The sequence below is a fragment of the Thamnophis elegans genome, chromosome 2, assembly GCF_009769535.1.
Source record: "Thamnophis elegans isolate rThaEle1 chromosome 2, rThaEle1.pri, whole genome shotgun sequence".
NCBI classification, from domain to species: domain Eukaryota; kingdom Metazoa; phylum Chordata; class Lepidosauria; order Squamata; family Colubridae; genus Thamnophis; species Thamnophis elegans.
Genome location: NC_045542.1, coordinates 114,200,589 through 114,218,357, shown reverse-complemented (window position 1 = coordinate 114,218,357; position 17,769 = coordinate 114,200,589). Strand labels below are relative to the sequence as shown.

At 34.2% G+C, this 17,769-nt stretch overlaps 1 protein-coding gene across 2 annotated transcripts in view; it reads left to right on the top strand.

The window, feature by feature from the left end:
- Positions 1-17,769, top strand: part of ERC2 (ELKS/RAB6-interacting/CAST family member 2) — a 439,036-nt gene that overhangs the window by 234,922 nt on the left and 186,345 nt on the right. For both annotated transcript variants that reach the window (XM_032211271.1, XM_032211270.1), the window contains exons 7-9: positions 9,345-9,482; positions 14,740-14,880; positions 16,843-16,983. In XM_032211271.1, coding sequence (XP_032067162.1) covers positions 9,345-9,482; positions 14,740-14,880; positions 16,843-16,983 — 420 coding nt within the window. The remainder of the gene's footprint in view (positions 1-9,344; positions 9,483-14,739; positions 14,881-16,842; positions 16,984-17,769) is intronic.

The window sequence follows — 17,769 nt, the reverse complement described above, 5'->3', positions numbered from 1 at the left end:
TCTGCTATTTATTAGGTCTTTGTTTAGTTGGCACATTTGAATGTACTATCTTGAATTAGGGTTAAATAACTCTGAATTTAAGTCCTGCAGAGCAGGCTGAGTATGGAAACTCTATTAATTTCCTGTCTCACAAGGTTATTTTGAGAAGTGACTTAAGAATGAATGAAGATAAATATGCCTCCTTGTTCAACCAGACTTTTCTTCATAAAGTTCCTTCTTGCTTTGTCTTTATTCAGTTTGATTGTCTTTGACCTCACAGTTTGGCTAAATGCAAGAACAAAAAAAAAGGAAGGGGAAAATCTTGAGAGCAGTTGAGCAACTTCCTTTCTTGTCAAAAGGGTTGCCCTAGAAATGAATTTTCTACCAAAGTCACACCTCACACACCAAATTTAAGATTTCCTTTAGTGACTGTGATTGTAAATTCTGGTTTGGTTTGGCTGGCTTACTTTGATTTAGTAAGGAAGCTTCTGAAATGTATTTCTGGATGAACTCTGCTTTTTCCCTTCTGGAAGGGAATTCAGGTAGCTTGGCACCTTTTATTAGAATCATGTGGCTGATTGATTGATTAGGTACCCTCATAATAGCATGCATTAATGAAAGAGTACACATTTTTGGAGTATCTGTTTGTTCATTCCCTTGTTGAAGAAAGATGACTTTACAAACTACTTCATCTAGTTTTGCACTCCTCATGATCCAACATGAAATTATCTGGCAAATTATAAGTATATTGAATAAGGAACATCCTATTGACATGCTGATTGGGTTTCTGACATGGCTTACTATTTAGAATTTTCAGGGTGATAAGGGTCGTGTTTCTCTTGAAATGCCATTGACTCTATTGTCATTCATTCATAAATGATGCTCAAAATTTAGGGTAATAATTCCTATCTTATATTTAGAAAACTGATAGTATTCTTCTAAGGGCAAAATTGATCATTCTTGTGAGAAATAATTGAGACAAAATAAAGCAAAGCTTGTATGTATTTGTGTGTAGGTTTCAGCTGAACTATAGTAAGGAGCTTTGGAGATGTGATATTTCTATTTCCGGTGCAAAAAGATTTAGTCAGCTCTTCCCAAAGACATGTGGAATGTAGTTATTCATTGGTTCATTGGTTATTCATTGGTTTTCACTGATATTTTAATTTTGTAATATCATTTTCAGTTAAAATCCCTCAAATAACTGGACTTTTCCTGTAAGTCATAACTAGCACTAACTAGCACATAACTTGGATTGCACCTGGGAGTTTGCTACAGTTTGTTAAAGAGAAGAGTCATAATCAATGGTGGTATTCAGCTGGTTTGGATCAGTTTGGGTGAACCAGTAGTGGCAACCTAGCCTTCTCGGCTCTATGCCATCCTATTTACATTTTCTAAGTCGAGTGCATGCGTGCAAGTCACACTGGAAGGTGCACACACTGACAGTTTTGGTGCGAACTAGTGGTAAAATTATGTGAAACCCACCTCTGGTCATAAAGCCCCAAATAGTCTTCAAGGGAAACCCATGAAGAACACCATTTAGATCCATGTGGACCCATCTTTGTTGATAAAGCAACATTGTATCCATTTCTATGTCTTTCAGATGAAATCCAAAATAGTCAAAGGACCCAGAGTGTTCTGTTTTCATAGAATCTCTATTGGATTTCGTCTTTGTCATGGATAGCTGGAGAGTAATATCCTCAGTAGCATTACATTAATGTAAACAAATCCTACTCTGCTCCTATTGTATGACCCTGTTATACATATTTTGTAATATGGGCTGTTGTCTCCTCCCCCCCCCCCCCTACATATATGTTCATTCGTAGCCTATCCATTCAAACTTTCCTGGTGCATTTGGTAACCTAATGTAGAAATACACAATCTTGGTATTTTAGAAGAAGGAAATTGGAGGAGAAAACAAAGGAAGTTACCAGTGAAATTCTACTATTATTGTAAAGATATTGTAAAAAGAAGCAATGAATTAGGATTGACTTATTTACAAAGTAGAAAACGGAAGCCTGTAATACTGAGGAATGCAAACACATAAATCTTATGATTTTGTTCAATTAATTTGTTCAATACATTTTAATTATGTTTATTACTTACAATAGTGCTTATGAACATTTGGCTAAGTGACATTTCTTTAGATCTGTGAATCTTTTCTCTCTCTTTAGAAGTTTTCAGTGTGTACTTTGTTCCTCTTCTGCTTTCTACATTGTGTCTTTGAGTGGCCTTCCCACTCTTTTCCTCCCACTGCCTTCTGATTTCATTCCTTCCTTTTAAGTTGTTGATCAAAATGTATTTTATTCTACAAAGCTTCTTCTATCTCAATAGAAGAGACCATTGACTACTCTTTGCTACTTATTTATTTAACAGGGATTTAGTGTGGCTTCCTTTTTCTTTTTAGCCAGCACAACATTTTCTTTATCTTGTGAAACTCTTGCATTCATGGTAATTAAATAAGACCTGTGAAACTTTGAAAAATTTTTTTTAGCATAGTCTCACATTAAAGGAAATACAGACTGTAAGTGAAAATGATAAAAACAGGGATTTAATACTGTGAATTAAAGTGTGTTAAAGTGCAAGATCACTATATTAAGATGACACCTTATTGCAACAAGTTATACACATATGAATATTGTGTAAAATTAAAACCATGTCCCATTATGAAACATAATCAGGGTTATAAAAAGAGTTAAGTGTTTTTCTGTTCTTGGAACACATCCATTTATTTGTTGCCAACAATCTGATAATCACAGGGTCTTAGAACTACAGAATCATGGATTTGGAAGGGACTTCAATGTTCATTTAGTCCAACTCCCTGCTCAGCACAAAGCATTTTGAACCAAAGGCTTTTCCAATCTCTGAAGAAGGTTTAAAGACCTCCAATGAAGGGGAACAGATTCACATCATGAAACAGCTTATTCTACTGGATGACTGTGAAATGTATTTTACATAAATATTTTTTTTTGTCTTCACATTCAATCACTCATGGAACTGAGAAGTCTGTTTGGCTTGAGATCAGTGATAATTTGTGAAAAGTATTTCCTAGTCTTCCAAGAGATTATATTATTTCCAGACTTTTAGAATGAACAAAACGTACCTCTTTATTAATCAAATTTATTTTCTTTAAAATGAAATGCATTATTTTCCGAAGATACTGTCCCATAAGCCTACCCAAACCAAAATACTTGGAATTAGCATATGAGAAGTTTCTTCCAGTTTAAGGACTAGTAAACAGATGTGAACTACCACCAATTTTTGTCAATTAGATTATACTTTGATATTTTTATTGTGGATAAAGTCATTGCAAATATATTTGTCTTATCAATCATTAAATAATATAATGGCACTAATCAAGGATGTTCCATGTCTTCTCTAATCCTTAACTTAGTTCTTGAATATATAGCTTCTTTCATTAGACAATGTCAAGATATGCAGGTTCTGATGATAGTTGATATTGATATTGAATACAACCGTTCTTATGGATAAAGATATCATAGGTACTGTGGATAATTTTTCAATTCATTGCCAAATCTAATTGAAGCTACAAGTAATATGATTTATGTTCTGATTATACCACCAGCTAGGAAAAGTATAGTCTAAGAAGAATTCCAATATTCTCTACCTAATAAATATTTTATATAGGTAGAGAAATTATTGAGAAACTTTTCTGAGTATTGCCTGCATTGGGTATAATTAGATAATAAGTTAATGAAACCTTTGAAATCTTGGCAAGTAGTAGAATCAAGATACAATAAACCTGGATTTTCTTTTCCAGACTTGAAAGCTGCTGGAGATATACAAGTACTTGGTTATTAATAGATAAGTGATTAAGTTTTCAGTCAGAATATGAATATTGACACGATAGAATATTTCAGATTTGAAGTTAATCAGGAAGATGTTTAATTGGAAACCCTAGACCAAAGTGTCAGCTTTGTGAGGTAAACCAGACAGGAAACATGGATAGATGAATTAATTCTACTTTATTGTAAAATTACATCAACAATCTTGTAATTCTGAAGGTATACTCCTCCCCCCCCCACACACACAAACTTTACAGCTCAGGAAACTAAGGGCGATCCCTTCTGAGTCCCTTGCCCTGGTCATATTCCTGCTGTGGGTTAAGTTATCTTTTATCTGACCTTTCCCTTGGCTGCTTCTCTTTTTCCAGTCTCCCAAGGTTATTTCTATATACCACTATACAAACACAGGATAAATACCTTAAATTGGTTGACTTATAATGATTATTTTAAATTTTTTGAGATATTACGTTTGGACTATGATTTGCTAACAGCTTATGCTTGGCACTATGCATAGTTGAAACATGTATTAATAAAACAGTATGCCATAGGGGCTTCAAAGTTGCCTGAAATTCTAGAATTTTTAAGAGATGCATAACATGAAACAAAAAAAAATGGACTAAATGGAATCTAAAAATAGGTTGAAGATTAGCATTAATCATATATCTGAAATGTGGAACGAAAGATTTGAATAATCAAGATTAGAAAATGAATGGGTGCAAGTCTTAATAATTGTAAAATATATTTATAGATATAGATGAAAGTGAAGATGCTTCCTGTCCAGTCCAACTCTGGTGTACTTAAAATCTCCAGAAGAGTATGACTTTCCTTTCCAGATTAGAGACATATTATGGTTGTTTGTATCCAACAGTGTCTTCTTTAAGCTATGGAGGCAGGAACCTTTTATTTAGTTACCAGATACCAATTTTCCCTGAATTCAGTGGAACTTATATCTGAAGAAATATGGATAATTCAGTAAGCTTATGGGCCATACAAACTGTGCTGATTCTTAGTTCAGTCTTTAGCCACTCTTAAAATATTGCCCCTCCAGTAAGGTGAAGGTGCTTTAGTAAATATAATAAAATACTTTTCTACTGTAATGAAATGACTGAACAAGCAGAATATTTATTTTATGGAAGAAAAATGTGACTGGAAAGAAGACAAGAGAGGAGAAAGTTAAATCTCCATATATTAGATCTTGTAGGAATTACTATCCCTTTTCTACATATAGTTTTTATGTTACCTGGGAAAAAATTGAGAATGTGTTATTTTTAAATATGTAAAATTAAAGAGGTTATGGAAAATGATGCTATGTTTTTAGCAGTTTTTTAATTAATATCATAGCTAGTTGTGAATACATTTTCCTCAAAGTTGCTTAATTCGTTGCATAATTTAATACTATGTCTGAAAATAAACTTTGAATCTCAGAAGAGTTAAAATGAGATCAAATCAACTTCATGGTCGAATTCTCCTTTATGGTTTGAGTTTACTTTTTTTTTTTTAGATTTCATAAAGAAGTATGTGGAGAAAGTTCCAATTAATCTTTTAAGTAAAGTTTTAAAAGAAGTCTTTAACATAAATCTGTAATTATTGGTGATTACTGTGTTTTATCACCACTTGTAGCTTCCAGTACACTATTTTTTAAAACTTAAATGACAAGGGATTTTTGTTTTGTTTTGTTTTTGGGTTCTTAAATTTCTATCAAATTGTAACACTTGTATTCAGGTGGGACTTAGTTAAATCCCTTGAGCATTTAAGAAGCATTCCTGAAATGTTTGCCAGAAAAGTGACAGGTTTACCACTTAGAAACCTATTGACAGGACACATAATTGAAAAGATTGCATGTGAAAGATTTTAATGATTTTTAATAGATGGAGTGGCAGTTCTAAATGTGTTTATATCCATTTATGGACATACCAAAGGATTATGTGAAGTCATTTTAATAGACAATTGTGCAATCTGATTGCAGACAAGGCATCTGGAGATTATACATATGATACTTAGCTTGTCTGGTCATGTCTGCTATAGGCTGGTTAGAAACACATTGAACACCAGTGCAATGACAATTGATGGTTCCCCCCCCCATCTATCTAATTAGTTTTTCAGGTTTTTTTTTTTAAAAATAAAGAAATATTCTTGATATGTAATTGCAGTATTGTCCTTTTAATGATAAAGCATCTGAATGTTTTTTTCCCCAAAAGATATATTTATTAATTTCCATCTTATTGACATTAACTTAAGAGCAAGATCAGGTTGTACGTGGAAAAAAAGCAATATTAACATTATTCAGATGTTTTGAAAGAATGTAAAACTTGGAGTTAATAGGATCTAAATCTTCTACTCATCATTGTATTTTTGGAAGTGTAATACACAGCGCAATGCACATAATTTAATGTCCGTATCCTTTAAATTTAAGGAAAGCATTTTTGCTAAGTGCAACATTTTAAGACCCACAGTTTCAGATAAAGCTTGTAGTAATATCATGATTTCTGAGAGAACTGATATAAAGTAAATACATGTGAATTCAGATAAACACTCAGGAGACGGTATTAATTTAGGGTGTTTATTATATGTATTATAGCCAGGGACAATTTAAAAAATGCCCAAACTTTGTATACAAATTATATTCTCCTCCCTGCTCCATTTTGTTTGTTTGATTGCTTTGCTTATATTTATTCACATCTATATTTTGACAGAATCGAAATGTGCAGTGTCTTTAGAATTCCACAGGGTGTCATAATATAGTTGTTGAATCCATCATAGAAATGAAAGAAATATGAGGTATGCTGTTTGGAAGACCAGTTAGCATTGGATTTGAGAACAGAGAATGCATAATGTTATAAAAAAGGAAACTGTTAATTTATTTACTGATTGCCTTTTTTTCTATAGTTCCGTATAAGGCTGTTACAGACTCCTTCATAAAAAGTATCTGTTCTTTATACTGGCAGATACATAGATCCATTTAGTTTTTCTGTTTTCCCAGAGGAGGGTGGAGGTAGAATATTAAAGAGACTCTTCAGCCTATTTTTAATTCATTTTTCTGCATTTATTTTGTGATTCATGTGCTTAACATGTCAATTTAAAAAAATACACAAAACTGTACAATTAAAACTACAGAGTTGGATATTCAAATAATAATGATTATAGGCTCCCGGATCAGCTATATTTCATATATCAATATTGAGCAACATTTTGGGGATGGTTTATTTTCTCTTATATATCTTATTGAACAGCATTTGGTAGGAGAATGAACTTGATAGCTTATATTGTCAAATGTTCTCATTCAAATTCTTATCTTCTATTAGAGATCTCCTTCCTTAATGATGACAAAAACTACAACAAAATAAAAAAAATAACCAGATTTACATAAATTGAACAGTAGCAGTACCTCTATAATTTCCTGAACCACTGCAATTATTTTGAATAGGTTATCATTACAGTCTTGTCATAGATAGTCCTCAATAACTGAGCCTTAAATTGCTCAATGGGTTGCTAAGGGATTCATTTGTTAAGTGAGTTTTGCCCCATTTTATGGCTTTTCTTGCCACAGTTGTTAAGTGAATCATTGCAAATGTTAAGTTAATAACATGGTTGGTAAGTGAATCTGGCTACCCCATGGACTTTGCTTGTGGGGTCACAAAAAATGATCACATAACTGCGGGACACTGCAATCATCATAAATATGAGTCAGTTGCCAAGCATCTGAATTTTGATCACATGACTGTGGAAATGCTGCCACCATCGTAGGTGTGAAAAATGGTCATGTCACTTTTTCATAGCAGTTGTAACTTTGAACAGTCACTAAATTAACTATTGTAAGTCGAGGAGTACATGTATTTGTCATTAATGTTCTTTACATCGATCAAGATTTTTTTGGCAATATTAGTTTGTTTTACTTAAGTGCTCCATTTTCTCATTGTTTCTGTTATTTTTTCTTCTTTTTTGTCCCATTTCCCCAAATACATAAAGAAATCTGCTTAAATTTAAAAAATCATTATGTACTGTTGAAAATACAATGTAGTAATGCACTACTTATATTGCTTAGTTTTTTTTTTTTTTACTCTATTGGAGTGTTATAGACATTTTTCTTGTATCCCAACCTTTTTTACTTTTGAACTGTACAGCAAATAGATGCAACTTCTACTTTACCCCCCATCACTTTAACTTATAGGTTCATGACATGGTACAATTCTGTCTCTTGGGGATTCCCAAAATAATTTCTATCATATGTTTGCAATTTATGTCAGGCATTGCAATCTAGAAAGTATATGACATTTGGGATGGGATGGATATTTTATTGCAAAAGAGGAATACTTTTGCCTAATATATTTCTTCAAATGATTTATTGACAAAATAATACTACTCAAGTCTTCTGCAATCAGATTATTTCCAGCTAAGAATGTGAAGCTAGTTTTATTTTCTCATTATATCTCAGCTTGGATATAAAAGCTTATAAAGAAACTGCAAAGCCAATGACAGTCTAACTATGCAACCATCCCAGTGCAATAAAGTTTTAAAGTACTGTAGATCTCATTCACAAGTTAGAATATAATAACCTCGCCATTGATCTACACTGTATCACATCTCTGGAGGGTTCCAAATTGAGGGAGATAATTTTATGGTATTTAATAGCTATATGGGACCACCCTAGGTGAAATTTGAAAGCACAAATGACTGTAGAGGGACACATTGTATGTGAATTCAATATTCTTCATTGGATTCCATATACTTTGATTATTATCAACTGTTGGTGTAGCTCAGGGGTTGGCAAACTTAAACACTCAAAGAGCCACAAAGGTCCTAACCAGAAGCCCCTGTTCAATTCTGGAGCCGACTGGAAGTCCGGTTCCCCCACCATAGAGTCTCCTCCTAGCTCGGTGTCCTTTTTCCTCTGCCGACTGGAAGCCTGGTTTCCCCCACCCTAGAGTCTCCTCTTAGCATGATGTCCTTTTTCCTGTACCTGTCCTAACCAAAAGCCCTATCAGTTGTGGAGCCAACCGGTGACAGGGAGCTGCAGCAGAGGGATGAAAGAGCCACATGCGGGTCCAGAGCTGTGGGTTGCTGACCCCTGGTGTAGCTGCATCATGTATCATCATAAGGTTGTGAGGCACTGTGGTAATGCTAAATGATAATGATATTTTTTTTTATTTTGGGTGAATCATTCTATTTAATTAAGATATATGGAAATGTTAACTAGCAATAACTCTGCACTTAATTAGTGACTGACTAAGGGGCACAAAGGGAGAAAACTTTCCAGGTAATCTAGCAAAGCCAGATCACCTTTCAAAAGATCTACAGCACTCTTATTTTAGCTCCGGTCTTGAAAAAAACATGCTGTGCTAAATCAGGTTGAAATTCAAGTCTCTTCCTTACAGTATATTTGACCAAAAAGGATGATACGTTGATTTTAAATATAAATTTCAGACTACATGTTCTAGTTCTGGTTTCCAGAACGAAGCATCTGACATATGCTTTGTTTTGTTAGGATAGCATGAAATCTTAAACCGTGCCTTCTGTGATAAAGAAACGTTTCATTATCTTGCCTCTCCCCCTCTCCCCACAAAGATCGAAAACCTTCAGGAGCAACTTAGAGATAAAGACAAGCAACTAACTAATTTGAAAGATCGTGTGAAATCACTACAGACAGATTCCAGTAACACAGATACAGCTCTAGCTACCCTGGAAGAAGCTCTCTCTGAGAAGGTAGGTTCTCTTGTTTTCTTCTACAGTTTCTTTTTAGAATTGGCTCAGAATGTTTCACCGGCTGGACCTTTGGACACAGAAATCTCTCCTAAATGATGAATCATGTACAAAAACTATAAAGATCTTCAGGATTCATCGATCCTGTTTGGGTTAGTAGAGATTTCTGTCTTCAAACACAAGGAATTCATTTCCTAAGGTGCCAAACATGTATTTGTAAGCGCCTGGACAGCTAAAAGATTACAGCTTTGGCATTCTCACCCACAGTTCTGATTGGCCCAACAGTTTCATGTTGGTAAAAATTTTGAATTGCTGATGTTGTTGCAAGTCACAGCTTTGATGCATCCTGATACAGAGTTTTTGGTCTCTGTGATTTAGTTCCTGTTTGCTTTTGTGGGGGAAAAAGACATTAGATTAGACTTGTAAGAAGAGAGATATAAACTCAGGAATGCTTGCCAAACAAAATAAGACTAGAAAGGCTACATTGTTGCAATTTCATTATATTTGTGGTTAAACATCCAAAACAGAATGTCTAAAAGCATTTTAACAAGTGTAGTCACCACCTAGCTCAGAGATACTGCAGCTCAAGTCCTCTTTGTTTTGTGTTGGTGAATTATGATGTTCAGCATTCAGTAGAATGTGTGACTGACAGCAGAACTAGATTTCAGTCAATAGACTAGGAAAAATAATAACTAAAATGTACAAGTGTCACTGTCAAGTTAATCTTAAGTGATAACTTTAAACCTGCCTACAGACATTCATAGTATTTTGTGAGAGGTTTTTTTTCCCATATGGACCGGAGAATTTGCTATTTTCCATTGTGCTTAGTTTTCTATTTTTTATTTCCTATTCTAGTTTTTGTTCTTTTTAATAGTTTTTTAAGCCACATAACATTGTATATGCATTGTTGCATACATTTCCCCCAAATGGATAATTTTTTCCTCAATGTACAAACTTTGATGTAATTTTTCTCATATGCCTATATTGGCGTGCATTTTCTCTCAACATATACATTTGTATAGGTTGCAAAATTGTGAGCTGCATTACAAAATGTAAAAAAATTCTGGCAAGGACTGTATCCTAGTTTGCGTATAACTTTGAAAAGTGCAAATTGGATCACTTTGTGCCTAAATGTAATGAAAAGCTGTCCTTTGTCTTTGCTCTTCCATAATACTGCACTGTCAAAAGATAGGATTGAGTTATCTATGTTAAGATTACAAATGAGGTAGAGAAAATAGTTGCAATGTTGGAGAAGGGATGAAATAGAGATTTGTTTAAGTGGATGGGTTTCATTTTCTGTTTGGCCCTGATTTTCTTGAGGACTATCACAGGGACCCAAGTCAGACTCAAGTAGCTATTTCACATTATTGTGGGTCAAGAACGTTTTTCAAATGCTAAATATTGGGATAGCATAGTTAAAACAGCCAATAGTGTGGTTGATAAGAAATACGTTAGAAAAATATTTGATTAGAAATAGATTAGGAAAATATAATTAGACAATTGAGGGACGTGGTGGCTCCCTGGCTAAAATGCTGAGCTTGTCAATCAGAAAGGTCAGCAGTTCGGTGATTAGAATCCCTAGCACTGTGTAACGGAGTGAGCTCCTGTTTCTGTCAACCTAGCAGTTTGAAAGCACATGAAAATGCAAGTATAAAAATAGGAATCACCTTTGGTGGGAAGGTAACAGCGTTCTGTGCACCTTTGGTATTTAGTCATGCCGGCCACATGACCATGGAGACATCTTCGGACAGTGTTGGCTCTTTGCTTTGAAACAGAGATGAGCACCACCCCCTAGAGTTGGGAATGATTAGCACATATATGTGAAGGGAACCTTTACCTTAATTAGACAATTGAGGATTAGTATTTCTACTCCATTTGACCCATATCTTCTCTGACAGTTCACTTCTCCAAGAAACAAAAGCTTTACAAGTTAGCAAAAAAGAAGAGAGTGCCTATATACTTTTTTGCACATGTTCTCATTTTAGTTGTCTTCATTTTTTCTTTCCTACAAGAAGTTCTCATTATTTCCTTCCCCCCAAAGCCTAATTACTTTACATATGGTAACAAGTAATGTTAAGTATTACAAGAGTCTTTTCATTGGACAGTCTTATGAACTTTATCACTTTATCGTTTTCAGTCCAGAAAAGGTCATTCTCAAACTATAGTTAAGGGAAGCTCTTAACAAATTAATCTACAGTAACTTTTCACACTTAAAATTAAAAATTTCCACTGTTTTAGTAATAAATGTGATGTAAGGATAATTTGTATTTGGATAGAATGCAAAATGATCACTTCCCTACAAGCAGAAATAAAAGAAAACAGGGAATATTAGGGGCAGTTGACTGCTGGACAGAATTGTGAGGAAAAGAAAGCTATTATCAAAGACAAAGCAAGCACATAACAAGAGATGGTGGCAGATTTTCTCTACAGTCCTGCAATTTGATATAGCTTTTGCTGATGAACAATTTATGACTTACATTTTGTATCTATATAACAATATTGCTAAATAAACTTTAATTGTTCGTTATCAACTGATCTTCCCTATAAACATGAGAATTTAACATCTGTCCCCAAAGTATTTCTTGTATCCAGATGTATCATGTTGGCATATGCAATGAAATTTTCAAATATTTTTTAAAATAAATTCGGATAAAATATTTTTTTTTTCATTAAATTTATTTCACCAAAAAATTATCTGCCACAATACATTTGGGAAAATCATTATTTATGTATGTCTTTATTAAATATTTATATGGCTTCCCAACTCACATGCATCCAATTCTTCCAGCATTTTATAAATAAAAACAGGGGCATATCTGGAACAGTTCAATGTAGAACTTTCCTTGGTTAAAGGGCAATATCTTCTGGAGAAGCAATTCAGTTGCCACTTCAATAATTTTCATAAGAAGGATTACAAAGTGAGACCGACATTTCTGTATAGAGATATTGCTGATGTATCAAGTCCATCTTCCAGGTACAGAATCTGTAGAATACATATGTTAGCCAGTAGATTGTTTGATAAGAAATATAATGGAAAACCTTGGTTTAGAGATAAAGTAGGAATATTTAAATTTCCTAGGTTATCAGTATTTTGGAATATCTCTCAATAGTTATGATATACACTACTGGTAAGCAAACTGGCAAAGTTAACTATCTAGATGAGCTGAGATCTTGATAGGGTATGACTACTTCATATCTTTTGGGAACAGATGCAAGAAGCAGATGCAAGAAGCATTTGGAACAGTAGTTGTCACTGTCTACTATATTGTATGGTGTATTAGTATATAGGCATTGACAATAGAGATGTACCTATTTTGTGGTGTTTATTCTTTGGATAAAGTGAATCTTGAAAAAGTTAATGCTGTCGAAACTTGTATTAGTGCAACCTTTAAAAGAGTGGACAGTAAAGATAGTTAACAAAAATGGAGACTCCTTGATTATATCAATTAAATATGGGTGCAGCAAATTTGGTGTTTATAATTCTACTGCCAGGAACTCTAGACACAGGAAGTAAGTATGACTATTAGTTATTCAGTTAGGGTGGGATTGGGGTTAATGTTGCAATAATAACCAATAATAAGTGAATATTCTTGCATTCTGTTTGATAGGCAAGTAATATCTAAATTTGCCAATATTGTATGGTTGCCTTAATTAGTGCAGCTCATCATTTCTATCCATCTAAGGATTTTCAGCCTTTCTATGAGAATGCTTTTAAAATGCAGTAGCTAATAATGTCTGTTCTGTATCAACATTCTTATTTCAAGATCATTGGTATTAGAGATGATTGTTTTTCTATGTCAAAAATCTCCCAGTGTGTACACTTGGGAAGTCCCTTGACTGAGACCTGATTAGTTGGTTAAATAAATGGCTTCACTTGAATGTTAAAAATCTCGCAATAATATTAACATTAGTTATATATTTGTACATCTAGAATGATACATAGCTTTGCCATAGTACTGATCAAACAGAAAGCACTTTTGTGTGATGTACCATAATGTACTACAGAAGAAAAGGGCTAAGGTTATTAGGGAAACACAAATATTTGCACACTCTTTTAAGAGTATACCTTTTCAAGTGAAGTATGTATTTTTCTCCTCTTGAGTATATTGCTTATTTGGCTTCTGAGAGGAGGACTGTTGCTTGGTTCCTTCTTTAGCATGTTAGTTTGGTCTGGAATATCATCACACTGACAATAATTATTTATTCCTTCAAGAAAAGTGAAGAGCTACCCTGTTTCCCCGAAAATAAGATCTCCCTGGATAATAAGCCCAATCGGGCTTTTGAGCGCATGCGCTAAAATAAGCCCTCCCCTGAAAATAAATCCTCCCTGAAAATACTGCAACACAGCACTAGCCATGAGGTGACCACGCTTGACACCTCCTGCACCTCAAAAATAATAAGACCTCCCTGAAAATAAGGCCAAGCGCTTATTTCGGGGGTCAAGAGAAAATATGACCCTGACTTATTTTTGGAAAACATGGTACATTATAGAATTAATTATAGAAAGTTAAGTTTACATTCTTTCAAATCTATTCTTACATTCTCCCATTTATTTCATTAATCAAGTTTCTTTAATTAAATAAACCCTACCCATCAATTATCAAAAATGGCCTACTAGAAGTTATTTACAGAGACAATAGCAATAGCAATAGCAATAGCAGTTAGATGTATATACCGCTTCATAGGGCTTTCAGCCCTCTCTAAGCGGTTTACAGAGTCAGCATATCGCCCCCACAGTCTGGGTCCTCATTTCACCCACCTCGGAAGGATGGAAGGCTGAGTCAACCTTGAGCCGGTGAGATTAGAACCGCTGAACTGCAGATAACAGTCAGCTGAAGTGGCCTGCAGTACTGCACCCTAACCACCGCACCACCTCGGCTCTCAATCAAGAGTCCATTCCTAAATTCTAAATTCTACAGTAACCAGCTTTGCATAGCCTCTCACTAGGAGCTCAGTGGATTGCTTGCTTTTTCTACCTGTCTTAGACAGCAAACGTGAATTCTCAAGCACCTGAATTCTCTCTCATCCAACATTTTAGTTGTTAATCAGCACTTGAGCCTGATGGGTGACACTGGAGAAATTCTGACTTAATGTGTAATTGCTTCTATTATGGCCGTGTTATGTATGTTCTGCTGTTGAGTACCATGCTTGATTTTCTATTGAAAATGCAATATAATGCATTTTTAGCTTCATTTATGTTCACAGAATTTTCAAGCTGCTGCTTCTATTTTAAAATATAGCCATCTTTTTATGCTTTTAGGAGAGAATTATAGAGCGATTAAAGGAGCAGAGGGAGAGAGATGACCGTGAAAGAATTGAAGAGGTTGAATCCTTCAAAAAAGAAAACAAAGATCTGAAAGAAAAAGTTAATGCTTTACAAGCAGAGCTGACAGAAAAAGAGGTCAGTATTTGCAACTAATAAAACATTTTATTGTAGGGATTCAAGTTTTATAAAGAATCAAACCTTTGCAAGCAACATAAATGGTATACGTTGGTTATTAAGACTATTTATCGTACTTCTAACTGAATAGTTTTGCAATCTAAGAGCCAAGGTGGCGCAGTGGTTAAAAGCAGCACTGCAGGCTACTGCTAGATCAGCAGGTCAGCGGTTCAAATCTCACCGGCTCAGGGTTGACTCAGCCTTCCATCCTTCCGAGGTGGGTAAAATGAGGACCCAGATTGTTGGGGGCAATATGCTGACTCTCTGTAAACCGCTTAGAGAGGCCTGAAAGGCCTATGAAGCGGTATATAAGTCTACTGCTATTGCTATCTTACCATTTTTACGCATCTGTTTATAAACACTGTCATAGGATATGGTGGAATCCAACCAACATTGGCTATTCTAGCAAAAGCTAATAGTAAAATATGGAGAGGACACCGTTGGAAGACCATAGGATATTCTAGAGCCATAGACTAGATTGTAATGCTGAAAAAATAATCTGGAAGAAGAATTTATTTTCTATACCAATGCTGAAAAAGCTATATGGGTATGTGCTGCACAGATATTTCCTGGTGACAGATTTGTCAAACTTAAGCAAAGCAGAACAACCTTGCTATTTTATCTACTGGGTAAGATCTGGATGTGTTTTTCCTTGAACGCAATTAGTCTGGATTTAGCATGGATTCTACTAATTAGAAGTAGGGATGATTTTCACTTCTTTTCACTACCTTCTTTATGCTATTATTATATTTTTCAAAAAGGTCCCATAAATGTGTAAATGATTTTATAGAGATTGCACAGGACTAGAGAAGGAAGGGAGATAAAGGTTTAAGAGCTGTCTTAAAAGAGCCAACACAATCAATGACTGTATTCCATCATTTTTTCTTGTGGTTCTAGAAACCTGCATATTAATGCTGGTTAGTTTACTATAAGACTTTATGCATGGGGCTGTTTCTAAAAGCTTTGATTAGGTCCGAATTTGTCTAGATTACAAATTAAAATCTTGGCTTGCAATTAATTGCAATTTATATTTTAGTTATATTTCATAGTAGTATTTTGTAATATTGTTCTACTGGTTCTTGCAACATTTGCCAGTCCAAATCAAAAGGCTTCTTTTTTCTTTGGACTGTGGTATCTGAAAGAGGACTTTTTTCTATTTAAGCCTTGATGTTATCAATAGAGACCACCTTTAAAGATAGCAATGAGTGAAATATCTTGTCAGTGTTATCTTTTTAAGATTGTAGAATCCTATCCTCAGAGATGAAGGTGGGAAAGTTTGTTTTTATTTTTGCTGAAAAACAGAATAAATTACATTTTGGTTTCAAAATTTAGGATGAGGTTGCTGAGTGGACATGAAATATGCATTTTAACACAATCAACTTCCTTTTGCATACCTATTTTTCCCTTCTCTCCACCATGGTAGGGAACCTTCACTCTTGCAACTTAAATATACTTGGTGAGGGAATACTTAATTGTTATCCTTCGTGAAAAAAAATGTGATTCTAAGGAATTCTAGAATGACATAGCTAGGCATTTGGTTCCACTGCTGTTTTGTGGTCTATTTGATGGTTAATTAGTTAGGTAGTTCAGAATGGGGCAATGTGAGCAAGGATCATACAGAGTAGTGTCGAACAAGTCTATATGGTGGCTTTGATTATGGAACTGAAGCTCTATTTCTTTTGTTTGACTAATAAAAAAACCAAAGAAGATTATCTATAAGTTCTGCCTCCATGTGAATACATTGTAGGTAGACTTCTTGATTTCAACCAATAGATTCTGAGGTATTCGCACTACTACTCATCAGAAAACTATATCTCTCACAGTCCAAATCTACCATGACAGATTTACTAGCAATTGCAATCAATTTAGTATCTTCTGGTAATCCCCACTTTCAATTTGTCTCCCATATCTTTTTTTTCCTAGTCTAGCTTAATTGACCTCAAAGAACATGCATCATCGTTGGCTTCAGCAGGGCTGAAAAGAGACTCCAAATTAAAGACTTTAGAAATAGCCATAGAGCAAAAGAAGGAAGAGTGTAGTAAGCTAGAAGCACAACTGCAAAAGGTAAGCATGATGGAATATTAGTGATTATTACTCTAGTTCCATGTTGGCATTTTTTGTAGTGAGAAATGTTAGCTTCTGTTAGTTTAAAGCTGAAAATATTAATGATTTGAAATGTTGACATGATGCTTTATCAATTTTTACACTAAAAAGTCTTTTTAGTTAGTTAAACTGTTTGCATCTCATGTATTGTTATCAAAGGATTGTTAAAAGCTTAAAGTAGAAGAACTTTTTTTTATTAGTAGTGCTTTAGATTTGTTCATAAGGGAAAAAACTATTGATATATAATTGAATATTGGATGTTGTCTAGCACTTCTAATCACATTTGAACTAATAATTATCAAAATAATTTTTAGAATTATATTAATGCATTTAGTATCATACCTTACTTATCCATATGTCAGTTACTATTATATGTAGTCTTTGTTGAAAGACAAACTCATGGCATATTTCTTGATTTAAGTATCATGTTTGCGTTTCACAATTTGTAAATAGCCATGTTGCCAATGAATTAATCAAGGTACAATGCTTTAACTGAAGAGGGAGTATTTAATGTTTAAATTTGGCTGTTTCCTGGCTTTCATGATACCTTGGAAAGAAATATATAATGTGAGTAATCATTAAAAACAAGGATACTGTTTAAGATTTTATGCACATTGTACATGGTATCTGGGTACAAAATAAAAGAATATTCTACTCCTGTTTAAACTGCAGTTGATGCTTTGCAGTTCAAAATAGCATACTAAAAACAAAATATAGCAATACACCTAATCACTGTCAGCCAATTAA